Source organism: Quercus robur, chromosome 6 (genome assembly GCF_932294415.1).
Source record: "Quercus robur chromosome 6, dhQueRobu3.1, whole genome shotgun sequence".
Taxonomy (NCBI): domain Eukaryota; kingdom Viridiplantae; phylum Streptophyta; class Magnoliopsida; order Fagales; family Fagaceae; genus Quercus; species Quercus robur.
This window is the reverse complement of record NC_065539.1, coordinates 44,470,612-44,495,594: the sequence shown is the minus strand read 5'-3', so window position 1 is coordinate 44,495,594 and position 24,983 is coordinate 44,470,612. Positions and strand designations below refer to the sequence as shown.

General features: G+C 34.2%; 2 protein-coding genes across 3 annotated transcripts; one reads left to right on the top strand and one right to left on the bottom strand.

Annotated features, from left to right (window-relative positions):
* Nucleotides 1-15,913: 15,913 nt before the first annotated feature.
* LOC126688953 (two-component response regulator ARR2-like) lies at nt 15,914-20,200 on the top strand. 2 transcript variants are annotated; one of them, XM_050383899.1, is made up of 6 exons: nt 15,914-16,450; nt 16,952-17,104; nt 17,208-17,588; nt 17,971-18,047; nt 18,174-19,358; nt 19,444-20,200. In XM_050383899.1, the coding sequence occupies exons 1-6, from the start codon at nt 16,276-16,278 to the stop codon at nt 19,513-19,515; spliced, it is 2,043 nt and encodes a 680-aa protein (XP_050239856.1). In that variant the 5' UTR covers nt 15,914-16,275; the 3' UTR covers nt 19,516-20,200. The 2 variants fall into 2 exon arrangements, with proteins under 2 accessions (XP_050239856.1, XP_050239855.1); XM_050383898.1 differs by having other exon boundaries at nt 15,916-16,450; nt 19,441-20,200.
* A 1,628-nt stretch (nt 20,201-21,828) lies between these two features.
* On the bottom strand, nt 21,829-24,755 carry LOC126688952 (COBRA-like protein 7). Its single transcript, XM_050383897.1, has 2 exons — nt 24,090-24,755; nt 21,829-23,390 (listed from the first exon to the last, which is right to left on the bottom strand). The coding sequence occupies exons 1-2, from the start codon at nt 24,625-24,627 to the stop codon at nt 21,982-21,984; spliced, it is 1,947 nt and encodes a 648-aa protein (XP_050239854.1). The 5' UTR covers nt 24,628-24,755; the 3' UTR covers nt 21,829-21,981.
* Between the last annotated feature and the right edge of the window lie 228 nt (nt 24,756-24,983).

The window sequence follows — 24,983 nt, the reverse complement described above, 5'->3', positions numbered from 1 at the left end:
TCATTTCATGAAGGCTTTAGTAACACAATAAAAACATTAGGTTAATATTTTATGCCCATGGACATGGTTGATTGCAACCATAATTGCCAATAGATAAAAAAAAACCTATAACTTTCTCCAAAAAAAAAAAAAAAAAAAAAAACCTATAAATCTCAACACAATGTAGATATATCATATAGTTTTCGAATAAAAAGTTGGCACAAAATCACAATACCTATAATATATGTAATTCTACTAAAACAATCAAAACAGGATATGCTATATAGCTGGTCTTCTTTTTTATTCTTCAAGTTAATCTTGTGCACTCAGCACAGACATAATCATTCTGTCATTCTGTGTATGAAGGTTCATTGGAACCTAGACAGGTTCATGGATGAAAAGGGTAGAAAGCTTTAGCTGAACCTCAATGGCCACTAATGCAAAAGATTTTATTGCCCAGACTTTTTATCCTCTATTTGGAACGATATGCAGCCTTGAGCCCAAACACAAATTTTCCTCAAATCGATCTATAAGAAAGTTTCCTAGATGGAGAGAAACAGATCAAGGCCTAAAAATTGATGGGCCTTTTGGTGATTTGATATAGATAGGCTTTAAACGGCTTTCACATGTGCTTATCGCGGCTTGGATTTAGCCCTGGCCCATTGAATCAACCACTTTAGTGGGAAAAAAAAAAAAAAAGAGGAAGTAGCATCTTTGACTATGAACAAACTTCTCTTGGCATTGTAATCTTGTATTTCCTAGAACCATAAGGTTAAAAGGGGAAAAAAAAAAATCAATTTTCCACTTGTCTATTTGGTATCCAATAAGGCTTGTAGACTACAGAATAAACGGCATGGGTTTATTATTTTTTAAACCTTCCTCTTAAATATTCATGTGTGGTGTTAGTTAAGTAGTAAGGTCTCACCTTTTTTTTTTTTTTTTATTAAATTTTGGCTCAAGAGGGTATTCAAATTTCTTCAACTATTCCCCCGAGTGTGTGTAATAATAATCCCGTCTCACTCTCACATTTGATAATCATGAGAATAAACTGTTAATATAACATGTTGGGCGAAAACATATAAGTTTATGTTTTCAAATTAAATGGTATTCCCACATATTAAATATAAAATGAAGCTCTCACAATGAGTGTTATAATCCTTACAGAGTTTAGTGAATTTGATATCTTTCTCTCTCGTTCTATTACAATGAATCCATTGATGATTGTAATATAATAGTTTAAATCCTGTACTAATAATAATACTTTGAACTATAATTAGGAATAAGATTATTTTGTTTATACTCATTGAATCCGAATTAAAAGTTAAATAATAGACTTGAGCCTAAATTAAGATTGGACCTTCATATTTTTAACAAATGACTATGCCACTAATCACTCAAGTGGGTCAAGTCCAGTCCAACCTCACCCCAACCAAAAAGTGCTTAATTTTGAAGGCCCTTTATTTGTTGAACGTGCCTAGCGGCTGAATGTAATGATTGAGCTCCTCCTCTTGATAGGGTGTTCTTGATTGGGCTTGGATTTGGTCCACGCCAACTAAATCATTCACATCACGAAATTTTTAGCGCACAAAACCACAATTTCCCTTCACGATTAACTAGAGCTCAAGACTATCCAATGATGGATTTTGACCTAACAATCAAGCCAAAAATAATGCTTGAGTGTTGGCATGAGGTTGAGATACGAATAGACTATTTAGTCCAATAAAAAAGAAAATAAAGGTGAAAGAATGCATGATTTGATCTCATATCACATTCAAATCCCCCCATTCCATCTTGGAAAGTAAGGGCTCAAAATTAGGCAGGTGTTTGCTCATGTTACCATGTGCAATTAATGTCTTATATGAAGCTATTGTCTGTAGTGTGTTGCTTTGCTTTATTTTATGATTCTTCAGAAAAAAGAAATGCTGCTTTCTTTCCAATGCTGACTCAATCTAGATTGCATATTGCACAAAAATAATGCTCAAAGGGCTTCGTTCCAATGTATGCCTATCTTAGATCCAAGAAAATGCACAGCTTGCACTGATTCTAGAATCTAGATACCCACATGGGATGTGAATCATGTGATGGCTGCCAAATTACGATAACTCATTAATGAGAATAATAATGTTATAGACACGATAAGATTCACAACTTTTTTACATTTTCAGCGACATATTGTGATTAATGCAACGTCATTTTTACATAAAATTAATTATTATGAATTGCCACCTCAGTAATTGTAAAAAAATGTTTTGGAAATTTGTTGTGCATATATATATATATAAACTTATGGAAACAAGAATGCACTTTGGAAAAAACTACATGCCTGTTGATGATGCCTAGTGGATTACACATTCCCATTCATAAATTGTAAACAAAATAAAATCATTTTAAAAGTCACTACTGCTGCTACAATTACAACAGGTCTTAAGAGCATTTGTAAAAAATGTTTTGAAATTTGTTATGCATATACAAACTTATGGAAACAAGAAGAATGAACTTTTGAAAAAACAAGCATCTTGATAGATGCAAATGAATTACACATACCAATTCCTAAAATTGTAAACAAAATAAAATCAATTTGAAAGTCACTAGTACTGCTACAATTACAATAGGTCTTATGAGTCTTTAAAAGACTAATTGGATTAATGTTCACATGTATTTTTCTCCATCATATTATCCCATCTAAAATCATTCTCTCTACAACCTATTTAACTAACATGTTATTTGTTACTGCTTCGACTAGTGTTATTTAGGTATTCCTCAACCTTTGTTTCATTTTCTTAACTTAAATCAAGTCATTTTTACTTACTGGTGCATTAATCACTCTCTTTTACACATAACCAAATCATTTCAAGCAACTCTCACTAATCTTTTCATCAATAAGAGTCTAATGTCTTTAATTGAATTTCTTCATTTTTGAATCCTAAATTTTCTTTTATTTCCACTTATCCAATTTAATATTCTCGTTTCACTCATTTTAGGAATATATTGTTAATTTATTTTCAACCTAACATTCAATGCCATATAGCATAGTTGGTCTTGTAATATTCTTCTAAAACTTTTTATTAACTAATTATGTATTATATGATTATACAATACTCCTAATGCACTTCTTCATTTCATCAACCCTACTATGATCCAATGACTATTATTATTAATTTTTATCTCATCATTCTTTTGAATTATTGGTATAAGATATCTAAAACATTCACCCTTTGGTATCTATTAACCATCAAGTTTTACTACTTCTTCATCTTTATTTATTATCTTATCCATAATTCACAATTCACAACTATACATATACACACAATTCATAACTATCAACACCACAAAAATGTCATTTGATTTTAAACAAAAAAATTTCTTGCAAAGCACTAGTCAAAAAAGGTTTGAAGTATGCCCTAGACCACATATTACTTCTTGATGTGCCTAAGCAACAAAATATTGAGAGGAAACATTCCCGTGTAATAATAAATTAATATCCCATGGTCAGTATTGTTATGGACAATGTCATGTGAAAATTTAAATTTTCTACCATCCATTTGTAATGGACCTGGCACCTGAGATTAGCATGGATTCTATAACTCACATGGTTCCAAGTTTCAAGCAACCAAAAAAAAAGGGTTTCCTAGTTGCCAACTTGAGAAAATTTTACTCTCTCATGTGTTAAAGAGAAGATATGCGGTTACTGACTAAAATGAGTCATTTGGATCAGTTGTTTTCTCGTTAACTTGTTATTTACTTGCTTATTTGTATATGTGCAACTTTTTAAAACTTCACTTCTCACACTACAATTATATTTTTATCAATTTTCAATAAATAATATAAAATTTTCCAACTAAATTTCATATTGAATTAAAAGGGGTTTCCCATTATCCAAACTACTACGTCACTAGCACAAAGTTTGTACTTGAAAAAAATTTAGTGTGCATTTTTAGCATGGATTATTTTTGTCAACTTATTTTATTATTCAGCTTATTTTTATTGTTATTCATGGGTCCCACTGTATTTTTTGGTATTATTCATAGGTCCCACTGTACTATTTCAACTAACTTTTACCTTTATCTATAGTACTTTCAGCAAAAAAATTTCAGTTTTAGCAAAATAAACGAATCACAAACGGACAATTAGAATGCCAAAAATTAAGTAAACGAAATGCTATAAGTTGGATTTATGTTTTTGATAATTCGATAATTACAAAAGGAGAGTAAAGATTTAAATCTTAGACATCTTTAAACAATTACACAAACGTGCATATTTGGACGGAAAAGAAATCGCCAAGTGGCTTTAAAATAATAATAAAATATATATAAGTTAGTCTCAACATCTCATATAAACCATAGCTATCTCAAATATCATATAATATATTCATCATCCTTAGAGTAGGTATCACAACCTGTGGAAAAAAATCCACCTATGTCTAATATAATACACCTTCTCTCTTTATCTTGATGTGAGACAGACTAGTATCTGTCGCGTTTGTTTTATGGAACAAATCTCTTTCACAAAGAGTGAGTTTTTACAAGTACATTAGAATATTGGAACCATATCCATATGTAATGTGATTATGTGAGTGAGAGAGCTCCCTCAATAGCTCTTGTACAAACAAAAGGCAAGAGATAATTTCTGTCTCTTGCAAGATACAAAAGAAAAAACTCAATGAAAACCTTGTTGGACCACACACAGCACCGGTAGAAATAGTACCAGTAATCTTATAGACACACACCATGGTAAATCTGAAGCTGTAAAGTTATGAACTTTCTAGCTTGCTCTGTACCTTCTGTGAAAAATCCATTTAGGACTGTCAAAATCAAATGGACCCACTTGCTTGCAAGCCTGGAAAAGTTGTACTAATTAGGAAGATTTGTGAATCTACACCTCCAACTAGCAGTACCATTGGGGGGTACCCCCATGGCCATGAACCCCAATTTCGCTTTTTCTCTTGACAGGTAGTTCCAACTTCCCAAGTTTTTCAATTCAATAATTCTTTCTCTGATTCACAAATTTTTGATCGTGTTGAATAGTCGGATGTGGGGAAGCACAATTTTCCTCTGCCACGTGCTCAATCATCCACACCCTCTGATTCACAGATATGTATCTTTTTTTATCTAAATTCTAATCCCCAAATGCTATTCCATAAATGGCTTCAACAGATGGGAAAGCAACCCATCTGTATATATGACCCATTCAGAATCATATTCATACCCCCTATCCAATTTTGTGACTTTCTTTGTGTCCAAATTCTAGCACTATATAGCTTAGTTCCTAATCAATCATTTTCTTATGCATTGGATGCATGTCATTCCTCTTATAATGTGCGTCTCCTATACGACTATGGAATCAACGTAATATGAAAAATAATGCATATACTTGATGTATGAAATGATAATTAATAAAATAAAATATACGTGTACTTTCGAGACATAGGATTCCTTATTATCGTTAATCCTCCTTCCTACTCCTCTTGCAAAGCAACATTTGTCAACAATGGACTAATTCAGCATAGTTGTTGGTAGCAATCTGTAACCCAATGGATTTGATATGGCATTAAGAAACGCTAATAAGTTGCAGATTTGATTCTTTTCAATCAATCGAAAAGAGAGAAAACAACGTTGGACATTTGGATTACAGCACATTAATAATAATAGGGAGATTCCTTCTTCTTTTTTTATAATTTTCCCCCCTTTTCTTTTCCTCTCTTTTCTTTTAACTCTCTTTGTTTGACCCAAAAAAGTAATAGCATTCCTTAACCTTACTCCAAACTCCAAATTCCAAACCTTTACGTCGCCTTGCACTAGTTATGCCAAACCTACTCTTAGGACTTCCATAAATGGATGTGTATCCACCACGTATTATGAACAAAAGTTGTAAGTAATGATTATATCATTTATATGACGGTTCATTTTTCTTTCGATTTTCTCTTTTATTTTTTTTTAACTTTGATAGAAGAAATAAAAAATCCCAATTCCCACATTATTACCATGTATACATTGTATCTGCTAACATGTTATAGATCTCAAAAGGAACTAAAAGTTAAAAGTTAAAAAAAAAAAAAAAAAAAAAAAAGCCTATGAGCATATAGACTATAGAAGTGTAGGACTTCAATCATAGAAATGCTTCACCTACATAGATACATTCTTTCCAATCACACACAAGAAACCAAACTCTTAATAGGTATAGCCCTTATTTAGTCCCCTATAATAGAAGAGACAATGCATGAGAGAGAAGCAAGGCACACGTACCTTACAAATGTGGGCCCTTTTTTTTTTTAATAATTTTTAATTTCACATATGAAAGTGTTGATGGGGGCCCAAAGCCCAAAACACCGTTCCGCGTTGGTCCACTTTTATTTACTCCGTAACACACACACACACACACACTGGCCTTTTGTTACAGCCTTGGTGTCGGACCCACACTTTCGCACTAAGGACATCACCACGTGTCCTTTCCTATTCTTAAGTTCAATATCATCCAACACGTCACGTCTGCTGATGTGGACAGCTTGAAAAAATGGGGTCCCGTGGGTCCTACTTTTTTTCAAAGTCTTCTCAGCTAGTTGGCTGTAATATAGCTGGATCCTCCTTCCTCCTTGTGTGTGTCTAATGTGTATTTTGGGGAATTAAAAAGATAATTAAGATTAAGATATGTTTAATGATGCAACTGAATCCCATTAACCTTTGTTTGCACTATGAAACACAAAAGTAAAGCAAGAATCATATGGATAGGACATTTGTTTGGCTGTATATTTTATGATAATGTTTACTGTGTTATAAACAGTAACTTATAATAAGGATGAATTCGTCTAATGCTTTAAAGGAATAAGAGAAACACCACAAAACTACCCTTATTGTCAAAAGATACCCCAAGTACTTAAAAAAAAATTAGATTAGCATCATATCAACATTACTTGAGTCATTTGATCTTCCTTTGTATATGTAAGTAGATCGTCTTAATCTCTAAGTATATCGTGTAATCACTAATAAATTATGAAAAATTATTAGGTATTCCTGAAGTACCATAAATGCGTAGTTCTCCTTCTTATATAAATAGTGGGTCCTACAATGAATTTAATTAGTGGGACCTATTATTCATATGAGAAGAGGGAGTACACATTTATGGTACTCCAAGACTACATAATAATTTCTCATAAATCATTAACTTGCAAAGTATAAATATTAAGAGATATGCAGTTCAATGTCACAATCACATCAGTTTGAATTACTCTAAACTTATAAGGTATAAAATGTAATTTCTCAATTTCTAAAACCTTAATTAGTTTATCACAATGATAGTGGAAGGTAGATGGAATTAGGTATTAGTGGTGATGTTAACACTGTCCATTTCCTTTACATAACAAGTTACAAGTCTGATGATCTCATCATGTGAGAGAAGAGGTTGCAAAAGTAATACTTTTCAGTAATTTTAAAGAATTATTTTTTATTATTATTCAAAGATGACAAAAGTGTTAAAATATCATTAGCATTTGGGAATTGATCTCATAATAATAACAAAGTTAAATGAACATAATAGATCAACTTGATCAATCATTGTCAATCAGCCAATTCGTTGAGCCTTGAATTTATATAAAACATAAACTAACACGAAACATAAATATTAAAACATATATAGCTTGGCTCTTGGAAAATAAACTATTGGACCAAAACTAAATTCTATGTTAAGACTTAAGAACTCAATTTTAAATCAGGCATTTGAATTTTATATGAAAGAGACATGCATGAACTTTTTGACATTATATATGTTCTTTCAATTTGAGTAGTTCCCTCAAGCTGAGTTTATTGGCCAATTGGGTTATTGAGTTCAAAGATAGACTGATTGTTTTCCATTATATAATTTTTTTTATACTAACATGGAGTGGACCACCTAATCCAGATATAGTGTGCATTTGGAAAGCAATAAAAATTACTCCCTCCGTCCCACTTTGTTTGTCCTCTATTCTATTTTGAGATGTCCTAAAATATTATCCTGTTTCTAAAAATAAAAATCATTAATTTACTAATGTTCCTATTATACCCCTATTAATTTACTAATTCAATTTTTTGATAAATTTATTTAAGGGTAGTTTTGGAAACTTGTACATTTTTAAAAGATAGACAAGAAAATAAATGATGTTCCCTTAAAAAGTTTGACTTTTCAAATAGGACAAACAAAGTGAGACGGAGGGAGTATAAATTATTTTGCTATTTAGCTTATTTTTTATGAAAAATTATTAAGTACTTCCGGAGTACCATAAATATGTAGTCCCTCCTCTCACATGAATGGTGAGACCTACCATGAATTTAATTAGTGAGACCCACCATTCATGTGAAATGAGGGAATAAGCATTTATGGTACTCCGGGAGTACACAATAATTTCACATTTTTTATACTATTCATGGGCTCCACTACACTTTTTGGTATTATTCATAGATTTCATTATATTATTTCAACTAACTTTTATTTTTATCTACAATACTTTCAGTAATAAATTTTCACTTTTAGCAAATTAAATGGTATCCAAATTCATACCAATTCAACGTCCAAAACTGTACTGGGTTTGTGAATATTGCATAAATAGTAGTAGCTTGAGTTTTGTGTGGTGTTGGATACGATTGGTACGAGGTATATCATTTCTAGTGCCTTTTTTGCTAGTGGTTGTGACTTGTGACTTGGTGCCAAGCAAGTGTTTCTTTTTTTATAAAAGAAAAAATCACCATGTGATAAGAACATCATGGAATGGAAGAGATAATGGAGTCGCAAAGATGAAAGAACTAGCATTTGAATGTGACAATTAAATGATAATTAACACCAAAACGTGACTCATGGTAAGAAGTTGGAGCAATAATTAGATAGGTTGTAAAAGTTTGACAAACTCAACGTGGAGAAAAATGAAACCTTATTGAATTCCAAAATTCTGTTGTGAATTGACATTGAATGAAGGAAATTTTAGACATGTATCTGTATTTTAATGTGTCCAGTGTACTAATACATAGGACACAAATTGTGTCCTTAACACAAAAGTACATCACAAACTCTACTCAAAATCTATGATAACTTTTAAAAGAGGGTAGGACAAGTTTTATTATACACAATACAATCTTTTATAGTTTCATAAATATAAATATAAATTTAATTTCAAGATTTAATTAGAAAATTTTGAAATTATAAGATTTAATCTATAACCATTCATAATATAAAAATTTATTTATCAAATATCAATAAAAAGGTAAAATAATAATTTTTTTTAATTAAAAAATGTCAATATTAAAAAAAAAGAAGAAAGGTGAGGTGTTGCTTGGGATGGCACTCATGACTCATGTTGCACAGGGAGAGAGGGGCGGGAATACAAGATAGGGAGAGTTGGGAAAAGTAGCTTTGGACTTTTCTCCAACTCCCATGAGGTGCCACGTGGCACATCTCCAATCACCTGGAACCCACCCCACCACAAATTGCTAATATAGTATATAGTTTTATATAATTTTATAGTATATACTATATAGTTTTAGCTTAGTTTAATTCGCGCGTGAAATCATGCTCGCGGTTACACACATAATATTCGATTTCCCTTAAAAGCATCCCTAACCCCATAAAAAGCTAAATCCAAAAACCAATAAACAATTGCAATTCATCAAAAAGAAATAAACAATTGCAATTAGGATCATCATCAACTTTAAAGATTTAAATCTATTTGAGAACCCAACCAATAAAGCTATACGCATTTGCAGCTTAGACGTTTACTGATTTTTATTGGGCTTTGTAGCTATGGCTATGTGTGTGTGACTCTGTGTCACAGTGTGTGTTTATGTGTGTTTGAATGTGATAGAGAGTGAGAGTGAGTGAGAGAGAGAGAGAGAGAGAGAGAGAGAGAGCTTAGAATAGAACCTCAAAACACAGATTATGACAGTGAAAGAGAGAGACTTCCTTCAATGAATATATATTCATCGTAAGGGAGAAAAGGTTTTACAGGGAATATACGATTTCAGTAATGCCACTTTAAACAAGTTTCACTGCTTTTGTTGCAGTGAAAAAGCAGCATGCTAGGTGGTATTTTACATTATTTTTTTCCCGAAAAAGGTAATGTGTGAATTGCTTATTGGATTACAGTTCAAAAAAAAAACAAAAAACAAAAGAATTGCTTATTGGATTAGACCTATCTATCCAAAAAAAAAAGGGATTAGACCTACCATTTGTTGTACGTTGTTTCTTTTTTCGGCTAATAATTGATGATGGTACTTGTGTTTCTTGAGGAAAAAAAAAGAAAAGGAAGTTTAAGGTAATATCAAGAAACAAGAATGATATGTTATTGGCTTATTGCACCTCAAAAAAATTGAAATGATATGTTGTTGTAATTCCAAATTACTTTTTTTCTTTGGGTAAACAATAATTCCAAATTACTGCCAGTTTTACCACACACCCATATCCCCATAATCGTTTATTCCATGAGCACAAAATATTCACAAGCAGTTTTTTCAAACTTTTTAGGTAGGAATATTATACTCATAATATTTTCACAATAAATTTTATATAATAAGTTATTAGAGTATTAATAATAGTGGTGCCAAATAGCTATATAACTATTTTTAGTACCATTAAATATCAAAATGTACTCTGCAATAGTGGAGCCAAAGCTATATTTTTTGGATCCACAGCTACAGTGCACTGCCACTTTTGACTATGCATGGTATCTAAAAGATAAAAAACAAAGATTATTTTGCGTTCATAATGCTTTTGTCTCTCTCCTCACTAGTGTCTCTCCCAATGTCCACCTTGCATTCACACTACTTTTGTTTGTGGTTATGTTTTGGTGATTGAATGAAATATTATTTTATTGTAGTGTTTATATTATTTTATTGTATTAAAAACTAAAATAAAATCGCTACTGTTGGATGTGAAAAGGTAAAATAGATAAAATAACTTTTTGTGGTACTAAAAAAACTAAAATTGTTGTGAAAATATTATGAAAATATTGTTAATGTAACACTTCTCAACATGGTAACACCACTTTTATTATACACCAATTACAACATGACTTGTAAACTGTTATATATGTCCCTAGATTTTGTATTATTTACATGAATAATAATTGTGGGGGGTAAGAAACTCAAACACACCTTAACGAGTTAAAATGTCTATGTAACTACCTTTTCACAATCTATTTATCATAAACATAAGGTAGAAATTCAACAATTGGAGGCCGAACAATTAATTAAGAAAGCAGGAGTGAAGGTGAACTATTATAATATACATAAACTGCTTTCCTGACTTATAGGGAGTAAGCAAGAGAGCAAAAGTACAATGTGGCTCTACTCAACTTCTCCAGTTTCCTCTCTATTGTTCTTCTCTAGGGTTTTCTCTTACTATTTTTCAACCCCTTCTCAATTATAGCCTTCTCCCCTTTTATAGGCATTTTCTCTTCCCTTATCTCATCAGCTGGCCTGCTTCCAACCGGATTATTTGGGATATTAGTCACATCACCCCTCAGTTTTACCCCCTTTTCATCATGAAATAAGACTTTTGGGGGTGACATGGAAGAGATTAGGTAAAGAACCTCTCATTAATGTAAAGGTGACTGTCTCTGTGATCCTTATCCTTTCAGGGTGTTTCCCGAGGTGAATTTGGTGGAAGTGACATCTTAGATTAAAAAGAGAACCAGTTGCCCGCAGTCCCACTCTTTTCTGCCAAAGGGCCAACCATACTCATTACCTCGGATAAGAGTTTTGGTATTGGTGGCCAACTCAGATCTCCACAGGAATTGCTCTAGTGAGTTACCCATCACTCTTTAGATGCCCTAGCTTATATCCACATTTATGGGCCTGGCCCATTGCTTCAAGTATGACCTTCTAGCTTTTAGGCCTCAGCTCGGAATCAAATTCAACCCCCCCCCCCCCCCTCGCACAATAATTTTTAAAGAAGTTACATGAATAATGTTAGAGGTATTACTTAATTTTAACGGAATAATATTACTTAAAAATCCTAACTACCATTTTGGAGCCACCCTTAAGGAATTATTTTTGGTAATTATCATGTTGTGTGAGTGACAAGAGAACTATCATAGACAACCAATAAAATTGACGAGTGCTCGAAAAGATTTGGACACACATGTTAAAAAAAATGTATGGCTCTCATTCGGTTGATATTATAAATGCTACAAGTAATATTGAATGTGAGAGCAGTTTTACAAGAGGATCATACCTAAGAACATCGTTTATCATCAAAATGCATTATGTAATTATATTAAAAACAATAAATTCAATAAATAAATAGCTTAATAGCCTAAGGAAATGACAAGTGGCATTAATATGGTGATGCTCAAAGAGATCTCGATATGTGTATTAAAAAAAATGTATGGCTCTCATTAGGCTAGAATTATAAATGCCACCAATAATGTTGAATTTGGGAATAGTTTTACAAGAGCATCATCAAAATGCCTTATGTAATTATATTAGAAATAATAAATTCAATAAAAATATAGTTTAATAGCCTAAAGGAATGACAAGTGGCATTCATATGGTGACACTCGAAGAGATTTCAACACACGTAAAAAAATAGGATGGCTCTCATTAGGCTAGTATTATAAATGCCACAAGTAGTATTGAATTTGGGAATAGTTTTACAAGAGCATCATACCTAAGATCATTGTTTATCATTAAAATGTAGTATGTAATTATATTAGAAATCTTCAATTCAATAAATAAATAGTTTAATATCGTAAATCAAGAGTTAGGAATCAACAATTGGCATTAATATGTTGATTATCATGGCAATTACCTCGTTGAATTAACGGCTAGTTATCTTTAGCAATTACAAAGAACAATCAGACATAAAGAGACCTACCAAGCAGCCATAAATAGCAAGGGGACAGTTGCCTCAGAGCAACAAAGAGAGATTACCAAGCCTTGTTAGTCACAAGACATTTGGAAGAGGAAATTAATTTATAAGCAACCCGTGGAAGGAGAAACCAAGCATAACCGTCAAAGCCTCAAGTACAAATAGAGGCTTATTTTATAATAATAAAAATGATACCCCGCACAATTAAGAGCACACCAGAACTTCTAAGATCATTTATATTTAGATTGATAAGAGATCCTCATAAATAGTTCTTAGGCAATCCATTAGTCCTAAGACTTTGTAGAAGACTTGTTTGTGATAAGTTGCTTCCTTTGTATTTGCAATCTTGTTTAATTAGGGTTTTTTGATGAGTTGGTATTGTAAACATACCCATATCATGGTTTATAAATTGCTAACCTATTATGAACATCAGAGAAAAGCATTACACGCCAAAGTGGGGGGACCTTGTCTCATTGTGCCATGGAAAATGACACGTGTCGGTTGGGGGAAGTGGGACAAGTGGTGGAATGACAAATTAAAAGCTGGGTCAGAGTGTAGAGAATAACTTGACGGAGGTAAAAACTAAAAACTGGATGAACAGTTAGCATCAACCACTGCTTAAAAAGAAGAGCTTGAAAAAGATCTTAGAGTTTCAGACTATTACTATATCATATGCCCCTTTATTACTCTATCAGTCTCACCTTGTTTTGGGCTTCACGGGGAATGCGTAAAGCCTGTTGGGTTTTGTTTTGTTTATTAACTTTTTTTACCTTTTCTGACCAATAAACAATGGCAAGTTGTTGAAGCTTCACAAAGCTTTTTTCTCAAGGAAAAGAATAATGGTACTTGGAATGAGGAAACCAAAACAACCACATTGATTATGGAACAAGTTTGTAATTCTATGGCAACCCTTCTACTCAAAACTCGAAAAAATAAAGAGTTGGTACTATTAGTCCATGCTCTCTTAATTGGTTATTAAGGGTCAATTTTTTGGTCAATTTGTATAACTAGTTTCAAATGCTTTACATTTTGTTTATGTACTTTGTTTATATAGATAATAACACTATGTCAAGGCATTTTGGTCTTAAAATATGTGATGCAAAAATAGTTATATGGGTTCCTTTGGACTAGAAGAGATTTCCACATTCAAAGGTCCCCCCCCCCCCCCACCTTCTCTATGCTTATGGTGTTACTTTAATTAAATTGCAGAATAATCATAGAAACATGGGCATTGCTGTATTTAAGAATGTGATGCCCCATCAGTTTTTCTTTAATTGTGTAGGTCAATTGGTCAGTTTGAGTACAGTGGACAATGATAAACAAGTGAAAAAGACAAAGAAAATTAAAAAAAAAAAAAAAGGGTTCAAAGACCAAAGGGAATTTTAGTGAAGGACGCTAATGAAAAATTGCTAAATTAAGCAAAGTAATCGAATTGCACGTTTTTCCATTTTAAAATCATTTTAAGCCAATGATTGATTTTTTTTTTTTTTTTTTTGACAATTTGAATCAGTTCAGATCCTTGCCCTTAAATAAAAGCCATTTAATTCACAAAATTAACAATCTATTTATTTGCTCGTACATTTTTCCCATATTTTGTTTATTGGCATTAATGTATTAATTAGCATTTTCGCGTGTCAAAGATTCTATTCCTTATAAAGTCATTTGGATAACGATTGGACTAATTTAATACTAGTCTTAAATTTTTGAATGAGAGTATTCATTTCCCTGGGTCTTCACCAATTTGAAGGGGAAAGGTAATTTCTGAGGTTTAGTTAAACGCTGATTAATCCTTTTTCATTAGTTTGGTTGAAAAAAAGTTTAAAAGAAAAATAAAATAACCTTTTTTTTTTTTTTTACAAGATAGAATTCTATTCTAATCTAATCTAAGTATATATGTGTGTGAAACTTCCTCCTGAAAACTTGAACCCTGGTCCTTACCCCCCACACTCCACAAACACTTATACTTGTGGAATGACCATCACACCAAGGATGTGCGATAGTAAAATAAAATAACCTTAACATACGATAATTAGGTAAAACTTGAAACTACTTTTCATCTGACACTCCATTTTCGGAGCTGCAATTTGAATGCAGTTGCCAACTTCAAAACTCAGTTAGTCAAGCTGAGAATTTCCTCAAAAAAAAAAAAAAAAAAAAAACTTGAAACTACTTTTCATCTGACACTCCATTTTCGGAGCTGCAATTTGAATGCCGTTGCCAACTTCAAAACTCAGTTAGTCAAGCTGAGAATTTCCTCAAAAAAAAAAAAAAAAAAAAAAAAATCCAAACTATATTTGACATTTTGAAACTACTTTTCATCTGACACTCCATTTTCGGAGCTGCAATTTGAATGCAGTTGCCAACTTCAAAACTCAGTTAGTCAAGCTGAGAATTTCCTCAAAAAAAAAAAAAAAAAAAAAAAAAAAAAAAAAAAAAAAAAACCAAACTATATTTGACATTTAGAAAACAATCTCTTATTCAAAATATAAAAAATTTTACTAGAACAAACTGACAATACTACTTTCAATTTTCAAACAAACAGATTAATGTCATTATTTTTATTGTACAACAACACATGACAGCTCAACAAAAAAAGAAAAAGAATGTTAATTACATAATTTTTTTACAATTTATTAAGACGATTAATTATGAATGATAATTAGTACAATATCAGTTTATTTTGATACGCTAGTTCTATTATACCGAAATTATAATATATTATTCCAATAATTGTAAAAAAAAAATTAATTAAAGGAAATTGTGACAATAACAACATTCGAGTTGACTTTTTAGTAAGCGAGGATAGTGTTGTTTTACTTTGGTAAGCGAAAAAAATAAAATAAATTAAAAGAAGAAAATAAAATAAAAATATAAACAGAAAGAAGTACTTTAAGAAAACAGTAGAAGCAGTAAAATCTTGGATTTGTTAACGTTGGATTTCTGTTACTGTTTCTCTGCTAGAGTAGATTTAGGATGCTCTGTTGTTGGGTTAGTTAATCGTAGTATGTGTGAGCTGGATCCACTCTTCTAGGTCTGTCCCACCTTTAATTATAATATATTAAATAATAAAAAAAACACACACACACACACACACACAGAATTAATTGAAGAAAATAAAACCAAAATAAACCCAGAAATTGTGAGCTTGAATTGAAGCAGAGGCAACTATCCAAAAAGCCCACAAGTCTTCAACTTCTATTACTAACAATCTCACACAAAAATATATATATATATATATATACACATAAAAATCTCATCTTTTTGTATTTTGAAACTCAAATTCTCTATCTTTTTCTTTCAGATTCTTGCGTAGCTGAACTGGGGTTCTTTGAATTCGAGCTGGGTATCGAGCTTTTTGATGACCGAGTTCAACTATGTGAATTCAATTCCTTTCTTTTTGTGTATGTGTGTGTGAAATTTCTCTCTGTTTTTTGGTTCTGGGATTTGGGTCTTTTTTTGGTTTTGTGATAAATGAATCAGAGTAACTGTAAGGGATCGATGTCAACGGCTAGTTCAAGTACTAATTGGAAGGCCAACGACGTCGTTCCGGACCAGTTTCCGGCGGGACTACGTGTCCTGGTCGTCGATGATGACCCCACCTGCCTTGTGATCTTGGAGAAGATGCTTAGGACTTGTCTTTATGAAGGTATTTCTTCTTTAGTTTCTTTTTGCTTTTTATTCTTTAATTATAGTTCTCTCTCTCTCTACCTCTCTTTTTGCTTTTCTTCATAGGTTCTCTCAGTTTGTTTTGTTTAAGAATTTGATTTTCTTGTCCTTTTGGCTAATTTAATGTGTATATACATATATATAGATATATATATTCTTAATGGTTTCAATTGTTGTGTTATCATTTTTTTCCCTTTTGGCATGGAATTGGGAATATTGGTAGAAAGGGGAATGAAATGGACTCTTGGATTATTGTTATTGTACATGTTAAAGATTGTGATTTGGTTCAACATGGCTTATATTGTACAAATTTCTTGTACTTTTTGGGTTGTTTGTCTTGTTTTAGAGATCAGTTTGAGTTTCAAATTTGTGCATCTAGAGCATCTTTTTTTTTTTTTTGGTGTGTGTGTGTGTCTTTGTTCCTTGGGTTTGATTGTTTAAATTGTTGAATGATTGATGTTGTTTGTTTATGTGATCTTAGTTACCAAATGCAATCGAGCAGAAGTTGCATTGTCAATGCTTCGAGAGAACAAAAATGGGTTTGATATTGTTATTAGCGATGTTCACATGCCAGACATGGATGGATTCAAACTCCTAGAGCACATTGGTCTGGAGATGGACCTGCCTGTAATCAGTAAGTTCCTTCTTGTTGTAGGTGTAAATTGGTTTTAGCTGGCCATGAATCCATAGTCTATATCAAGTTAGTGCCTGATATCTGGATTTATGTAATTGAACAGTGATGTCAGCGGATGATGGGAAACAAGTTGTCATGAAGGGTGTGACTCATGGTGCTTGTGACTATCTAATCAAACCAGTCAGGATTGAGGCATTGAAGAACATATGGCAGCATGTGGTTCGCAAGAAAAAGAATGAGTGGAAGGATTTGGAGCAATCCGGTAGTGTGGAAGAAGGAGATCGGCAGCAAAAACTATCTGAAGATGTGGATTATTCATCCTCAGCTAATGAAGGGAATTGGAAAAACTCAAAGAAGAGGAAGGATGAAGAAGAAGAAACTGAGGATAGGGACGATACATCTACATTGAAGAAGCCACGTGTAGTTTGGTCAGTTGAGCTCCATCAACAGTTTGTAGCAGCTGTTAATCAACTGGGCATTGACAGTACGTATTCTTCTCCTGTATCTCTCAATTTGTTAACAACCAATTTTTTGCGAGTTTCATGCTAAGACTAAAGAGAAAAAGTGTACATCTCGGACTTGGGGGCTTAGGGTATGTGACCCATAATCAACGTTTTTTTCATTTTTCCTTTTGGCAAAAAAGACCATGCTTTTGGTTGGATTGATGTTGTGGTGGCTTCTGTTGTGAGTTTGATTCATTTTGAAATGACACTTTTTAAGATTAATATGAACCACGCATCTGGTATCTTTTGGTACCCTTCATCATGTTACATGTTGAACGATTATTATTGAATGTTTATATTGATTTCCCATTTTTGAGAAGCTCTTTCACCCCTTATGTTATCACCTTTGATATGCAATTACAGAAGCAGTTCCCAAGAAAATCCTGGAGTTGATGAACGTCCCTGGGCTCACTAGAGAAAATGTTGCTAGTCACCTTCAGGTATAGTACAATTGCACTTAGATTGTAATTATATATGTATTTACTTCTACTTGACTTGACTATTTCATGTAATGGCCATATTTTTTCATTCATTGATAGAACTGACTATTCATCCTTATGGTACAGAAATATCGCCTGTATCTTAGAAGATTAAGTGGGGTTTCGCAGCACCAGGGTATGAATAATTCTTTCATGAGTCCTCAAGATGCAACTTTTGGGGCAATGTCATCACTCAATGGGCTTGACCTTCAAACTCTCAGTGTCACTGGTCAACTCCCAGCACAAAGTCTTGCCACACTTCAAGCAGCAGGACTCGGTAGGTCAACCACAAAATCCGGCATTCCCATGCCGCTAGTTGATCAAAGGAACCTTTTTAGCTTTGAAAATCCAAAATTACGGTTTGGAGAGGGGCAACAGCAACAAATGAGTAGTAACAAACCAATGAATTTACTTCATGGAATCCCAACAACTATGGAGCCAAAGCAACTTGCCAGTTTGCACCAATCTGCACAATCAATTGGGAGCATGAATATGCAAGTGAATACCCATGGAGGACAGGGTAGCTCTTTGCTGATGCAGATGGCTCAACCGCAATCAAGAGGGCAGATACTAAATGAATCTACTAGCAGTCATGTTCCTAGGCTTCCCTCATCCATAGGGCAGCCTATTATGACTAATGGCATTGCTGGTGGGGTTATAGGAAGAAATGGGATTGGTGATAATAGCAGAGGGACTGGGTACAATCAAGTTCCGCCAAGCTCTTCAATGTTGAGTTTTCCCATGAACCACACCACAGAATTGGCTGGCAACAGTTTCCCTCTTGGAAGTACTCCTGGGATATCCAATGTCACATCTAAAGGATCATTTCAAGAAGAGGGTAACTCTGAAATGAAAGGATCAGCAGGATTTGTGCAAAGTTATGATATATTCAATGACTTGCAGCAGCACCAGCACAAATCACATGATTGGGAATTACAGAATGTAGGCTTGCACTTTGATGCCTCTCAAAATGCAAACCCAATACAAGGCAATCTTGATGTCTCACCGTCAGTTTTAGTTCATCAGGGGTATTCTTCTAGCCAAAGGAGTGGACAGAACAGGAATGCATCAGCTGTAGGCAGGGCTATGTTTTCAGGGGTCGAATGTGTTGAGCAAGGGAATATGCAAAATTTTAGTCCACACCTTAATAACCTTCTTGTTGACAATTCCGTAAGGGTGAAGGCTGAAACAATTCCTGACACAAATTGTCAGACAACTCTCTTTACTGAACACTTTGGACAGGACGATCTCATGAGTGCACTCCTAAAACAGGTTTGTGGTTTGGATGTTTGCATTGGGTTTTATCTAATCAATGTTTTCAATCACTAAAGTAGAAAATTCTTCTGTTTTCCAGCAGCAAGGAGGCATTGGGACGGCTGAAACAGACTTCGACTTAGATGGTTATTCCATGGATAATATTCCTGTGTAGAAAAATGCTCCATGCTTCAGCTCTTTCTATGATTGCAGTTTCTGTTGTACATACTTGCAACCATTGATGGAATTTTAACCTGCAATCACAAAAAAGATTCAATTTTCTACCTCAAGGTCCTGAACAAAGGTGGCTGCATTATTTCACTTATATGCATCTTCCTTTGTGAATAACCTGCTATGCTAGTTTAACTTGGATGCATGATGATTGGAACAGTGGAAGATTCAGATGGATCAAGCAGGTAAGATACACCACTGCATTATATGCAAAGATGCACATGGCTACATGCAAGTTTTGACTGCTGTTAGCAGCAAACTACAGCAAGAAGCTACTAATTTTAGGGTGCTTGTGAAGTTGTCCGTTGGTTTTTGTGCGCATGTCTTTGAAATGTGGAGACTAAGGTTTTGATACATCTGCAGATTTGTAGGAGCTTTTCTAACTCTAATAACACATCAAGTTTGGAATGTTTTTCTCTCTTTTTGTCCTTTTTCATTTTATTTTATTTTTTACTCTTATTCAGAAATTGACTATGATGTAAATATACCATTTCATTGCTCAAGACACAAGTCTGGGCTTTCTTTCCTGGTTCTTTTCTTGTACCAAAATTTGAGGATGCTCTCATCTATGCTTTATAAGAAGCTTTTGTTGACAACCTCTTCATTATGTAACTTCCATTCTGCTTTCAGCTCTTTGTGTAAGATCTTGTTTCTTGAATCTTGTTAAATTTTTTATTAGATTGGAAATTGTCACGTTGAACAACAAGCAACATAAATGTCAAGGTAGAGCTGGGGAAAAAAACCCTTTAAATTTTCCCCATGCTTGAGTTACAGAATGTTTCAGACGGACTAGTCAGCAAGTGGGGTTGTAGTAATTCTTCACTTTCTGTTTATAACGACACAGATCATATGCATCCATGTTGTGTGCATCCAAAGCGTGGTCTTTGGACTTCACTCCTGGACAGTTCATTTCGTAGAAATGAAATCTATTCTGCGCGCTAGACGTGGCTGTAGTATTTGAAAAAAGAGATTTTGAGCTTGTCATGGTAGTGGTACAAGTTTCATTTCTTCTATGAGAAAACAGAGGTACCAAATGCTGATGATATGAGAATCAGTTTGGCACATCAAGGAGTATATACCTGGACTTGATTCTCCAAAAAAAAAAAAAAAAAAAAAAAAACCTGGACTATAGCGCTAGAACATAGTGAAGACTGAAGAGTGAAGACTTGAAAGGACATAGGTTGAGACATTGTGGCAGTACAAAACAAAATTTGATGTAACATGAAAAGTAAAGAATAGAAACAATTAGAATCACTTAAGAGTCGGTGAATAAGGGTTGCTTGTAGTCGACACCAAGGGAGGTTGAAAACTTTGGAATCAACACTTTATATTGGCTGGAGTCTTTTCAAGAGAGATTTTTATTAATCAAGCAAAGAGGTAGAATACTATGTTTACGTGTAACCCCAATTCTAATTGATTTAGGCCTTTAGGGAGTCTAAATTATTAAATTATACAAATAACCTTCACCCTCGGAAATTAAATAAGATACCAATAAATTGAATTATACTCTCACCCTAGGAAGTCTAAATTATTAAATTATTGGAATTATACAAATAAACTTCAATCTAAGAAATTAAATAAGATATCAATAAAAATATAATTTACTTTCAAAATAAAATAAATATTTCTTTGCACTTTCCACATCAATTACTTTTTAATACCTAAGTTACTATGAACAAGTAAACCAGGCAAAGAAGAACGTACAACCGACATTCGGTATGGACTTGTTCTGCATTTAAGAAGTACACGACACAACAATTGACTGGCTAACCTGAGAAGTGAAAATTTTGACTCTTTCCATAAGTAGTTCAGGGCAATAATTTATTATCATTCACTGAAAAGTCTATTGAACACAGATGTATTGTCGAGCAATTTTTTATCCAGAAGCAAGAATTGCCATGACGATAATGAACTACTAAAAATTCAATAAGATATAATTTGCCTTTAAAAATGAAAAACAAAAAAGAAAAGAGACACTCAAAGATCAGGATAAAAATATCAGTGTCCAAATGAAGTCTAAATGTCTTGTGCCAAAGTCTCACAGGATAGAACATGATCTACTCAACACGAAATGATGATCACATCCAACAAAGGATGAGCAGCAGACATGATACAGAATTATACTATCCAATTGGCTTCAATGATGTTTACGCAATACAAAATTCTACATCACTTTATATACTTGCTGTCATGAATCATTATATTCATCTTCTATTAACTATATGCAGATCATCAGCAAGATTAAAAAGCCACAGTAGGAGCACAATAGCATCATGTATATATATGTAACAATCATAGTGTACACGTCTTCCGGTAATGAAGAATGTGCCAAACACCTCCTGGTTAAAGTATATATCATTCACTAAACGAATAAAAAAATCAGCAGTAGCTACAAAACCCAATCCCCCAGCTATTGCCACATCAACATAAACACTACAACTGAGAGGACTGAAAATATAGCAGTCGGGCCCTTTCTACTACCACTGCTTGGAATTGTTGAAGGAAGTGAGCACTCCTCGCCATTGAAGTATACCTTAGTGGGAAAGCCATCTCCTTTAGCCACATTTATTCCAGGAGTCAATTTCTTAGTAAAAGAGATCACAGACTGTTGTTTCCCAGGCACCCAAGGATTCTGCTGTTGGTCTTCCGCCACAAGATAGTTCAATCCTTCATTACCCTGCATGAATATGGTATCATTGACACCATTCAAGGTCAAGGTACTTCCGTTGAACGAGTACATTTGTTGGAAACCAGCAGTTGCCTTGTCCAATTCTACCGCAGCAAACCAATCAGCAAATGAAGTATCCCCCCAATTGAAAAGTGTGATTCTTGCACTCCATCCATTACTGTAATCTGTATACAAGTGCCAGTTAATACTGACCCCACAGTTATCTCCACAGGGCAACGGATTTGGCACTGATTCGTGTTTAAGTTGAGCCCACGCAGTAGACAAGGCAGTCCGATTATCAAATGGAACAAGAAGTGCATTTGATGGAAGAAGCATAGCTGGAGCTGTTGTGCTACAAGTACGAGGAGTGTTGCTAGGGCAGCCACATGCACAAGTTTTGCACGGAATGACAGAGTCATTATAGTAGGCAGAAAATGAGACACAGCATTTGGGACTTGCACTCTTGGGACGCGTGACATTGCACACCACCTGCCAGCTTGCAACTGCAGTTGAATTCACTGGTACACCACTTGAAGCTGGAAATTGGCTAGGACTCACCTGCACTGGTTGGCTGCATTGATAATTAGGGTTAAGTGTACCATTGATCACCCAGTTTAGTGGTGGTGAGAGCTGGGAACGGTTGAGATCTGGTGGCATTTTAAACACCTGCATCTGGAATGATGAAATTGACTTGCTTGGATCCATCTCTGTTGGCAAGATTGTACCATTTCGGCAACAATAAGGTTTAAACCCAAGTTTCGTGTCATTGTACATTGTTGGAGGCAGATCAATTATGGTTGGCCTTTTTTGACAATTCAATACGGTGGAGAAGTCCAAACTCTGGTAATAAGTACCTTGTGATCCAAAGATACATTCTGAAGAATCTACAACAGATGGATAAGCCCCTTTCATTGCAAATATGAATTCATCATTCATCCACTCCCAGCTCAATTTCCAATAATCAAGACGGCCAAGAGGGTTATGGTTTGAGATTGTGACCTGTGCCCAGTAATTCGACTCATATGTTTGGGTAACATCATACATAATTGTAAGGTCACCACTCCCACGAGCCAAGAACCCATCACTTGCAGTGATGTTTGTTTTAGCATTCGGGTCTTGCACGCAACAGATTTCCGTCACATTATTCTTCCCTGAAAAATCATCAAGCATCCATTCTCATTAACATGTTCTCTATTCAAGTTGAAACACCCAAATCAACAAAGAAGCTAAAAAATCATTTTCATTCCTTTATCATAATTATGACAAATTCTCCTATGGTTATCATGACTCACTCAACAAGATCAACAAGACTTTCCTTACTAGTGAGACTAGTCCAAAATAAAAAAGGTCTAGTTTATGAATTATACATGATCTCACACAAGTTGATATGGTCAACTACATTATAGGAGGCAATGTTGAAATAATCTTCATCCAATTCTCCTTGGAAAAAAATAATAATAAAAAAAACAAATACCAAGAAGATTCAAGACATATTTTCATTGATCTAGTCTATCCCACCATCCTATAACAACAACCAAGCTTTACGGCCAAATTTTTTTACACCGGCTATGGATCCTCAACTACTCATAAATAGTCATATGTATTCTTTTCCGTCATTCAATTATATCAAAAGTCATACATTTAAAGCCTTAATATAGCACTCAAATAAAAAAATCCAAACAACCCCAACTTCATATGTATTCTTTTCCGTCATTCTATCTTATCAAAAAAAAAAAAAAAGCCACTTCAAGCCGAAAAAAATGCAACAAATATAAAATCCAACACAACCCAAATGCCGATATACCCATTTAAAAATAAAAAATTAAAAAGAAAAAAGAAAAAAGTGGTACCTGTTGAACTGGACTTAGGACAAGACCAACCATCGTTGACAAGCGAAATGTTAGAAGGCATAGGAATAGCAGGTGGAGCCACACCGAACTGAGTCCCGACCATGCTGACCTGGACACTCATCTGGGTCAAGTCCCCGGCTGTCTCGATCGCCGTCTTCAGATCCGTCATCGGGTACCCGACCAAAACGGTGCCGTTTCCCACACTCGCCGGCAAGCCAGTCCCTCCGTTGCCAATCACGGCGTTGGTGGCCGAAACCAAGATCTCGTCGTGTTGAAACCCAACGAACACTTTCCATGCCTGTAGCTCCACTTGGTCGTTGTTCTGAACTGTGAGTACGGATTCGAAGCGGTAGGGCTGGTGGGTCGGGTCGGATCCTGTAAGGTTGGGTTTGAGTTGGGACCCGGTGACGTACGCGTAGGAGACGTATATGCCGTTGCAGGAGTTGGGTCCGGTCGCTTGTTGAGAGAGTGTGGAGGGTAGGATCGTGAATAAGAGCAAAACGGCGACGTAGAAGTGGCGGCGGAGATTGGAGGCCATGGCTTTGGTCTGTGAGAGAGAGTTTTGAAAGTTTGAATTTTGTAATAAAAGAGAGAGAAAGTAACGAGTAGAGCTTAGTTTATAAAGTGTGGGCTTTAGAGAGAGAAACGCGTTCAGTTTTGTGTGTGTAGTGTGTGTACAGCTTAGAGGGAGCTGTGCTTTGCTTTGAAATTTATATATTTTTATTATATTATTTCTTCGGTTTGCCATCTTGGAGTTGTTCAACTCCAAAGAAGGATTTGGTCTTTTAACTGCGGATTTGGATTTGGATTTGGAAAAGGATGGCTTGTATTGTTTTGATTAGCTTAAGTTTATGTTTGATTATTAGACCAGTCGAGTTCAAACATAATATTAAT

Coding starts and splice junctions, on each gene's coding strand:
- LOC126688953 (XM_050383898.1), top strand. CDS start 16,276: ATGAATCAGAGTAACTGTAAGGGATCGATGTCAACGGCTAGTTCAAGT. Junction 17,589..17,970: donor TAATCAACTGGGCATTGACA/GTACGTATTCTT, acceptor ATGCAATTACAG/AAGCAGTTCCCAAGAAAATC. Junction 19,359..19,440: donor TGAGTGCACTCCTAAAACAG/GTTTGTGGTTTG, acceptor TCTGTTTTCCAG/CAGCAAGGAGGCATTGGGAC.
- LOC126688952 (XM_050383897.1), bottom strand. CDS start 24,627: ATGGCCTCCAATCTCCGCCGCCACTTCTACGTCGCCGTTTTGCTCTTA. Junction 23,391..24,089: donor TCCTAAGTCCAGTTCAACAG/GTACCACTTTTT, acceptor ATGATTTTTCAG/GGAAGAATAATGTGACGGAA.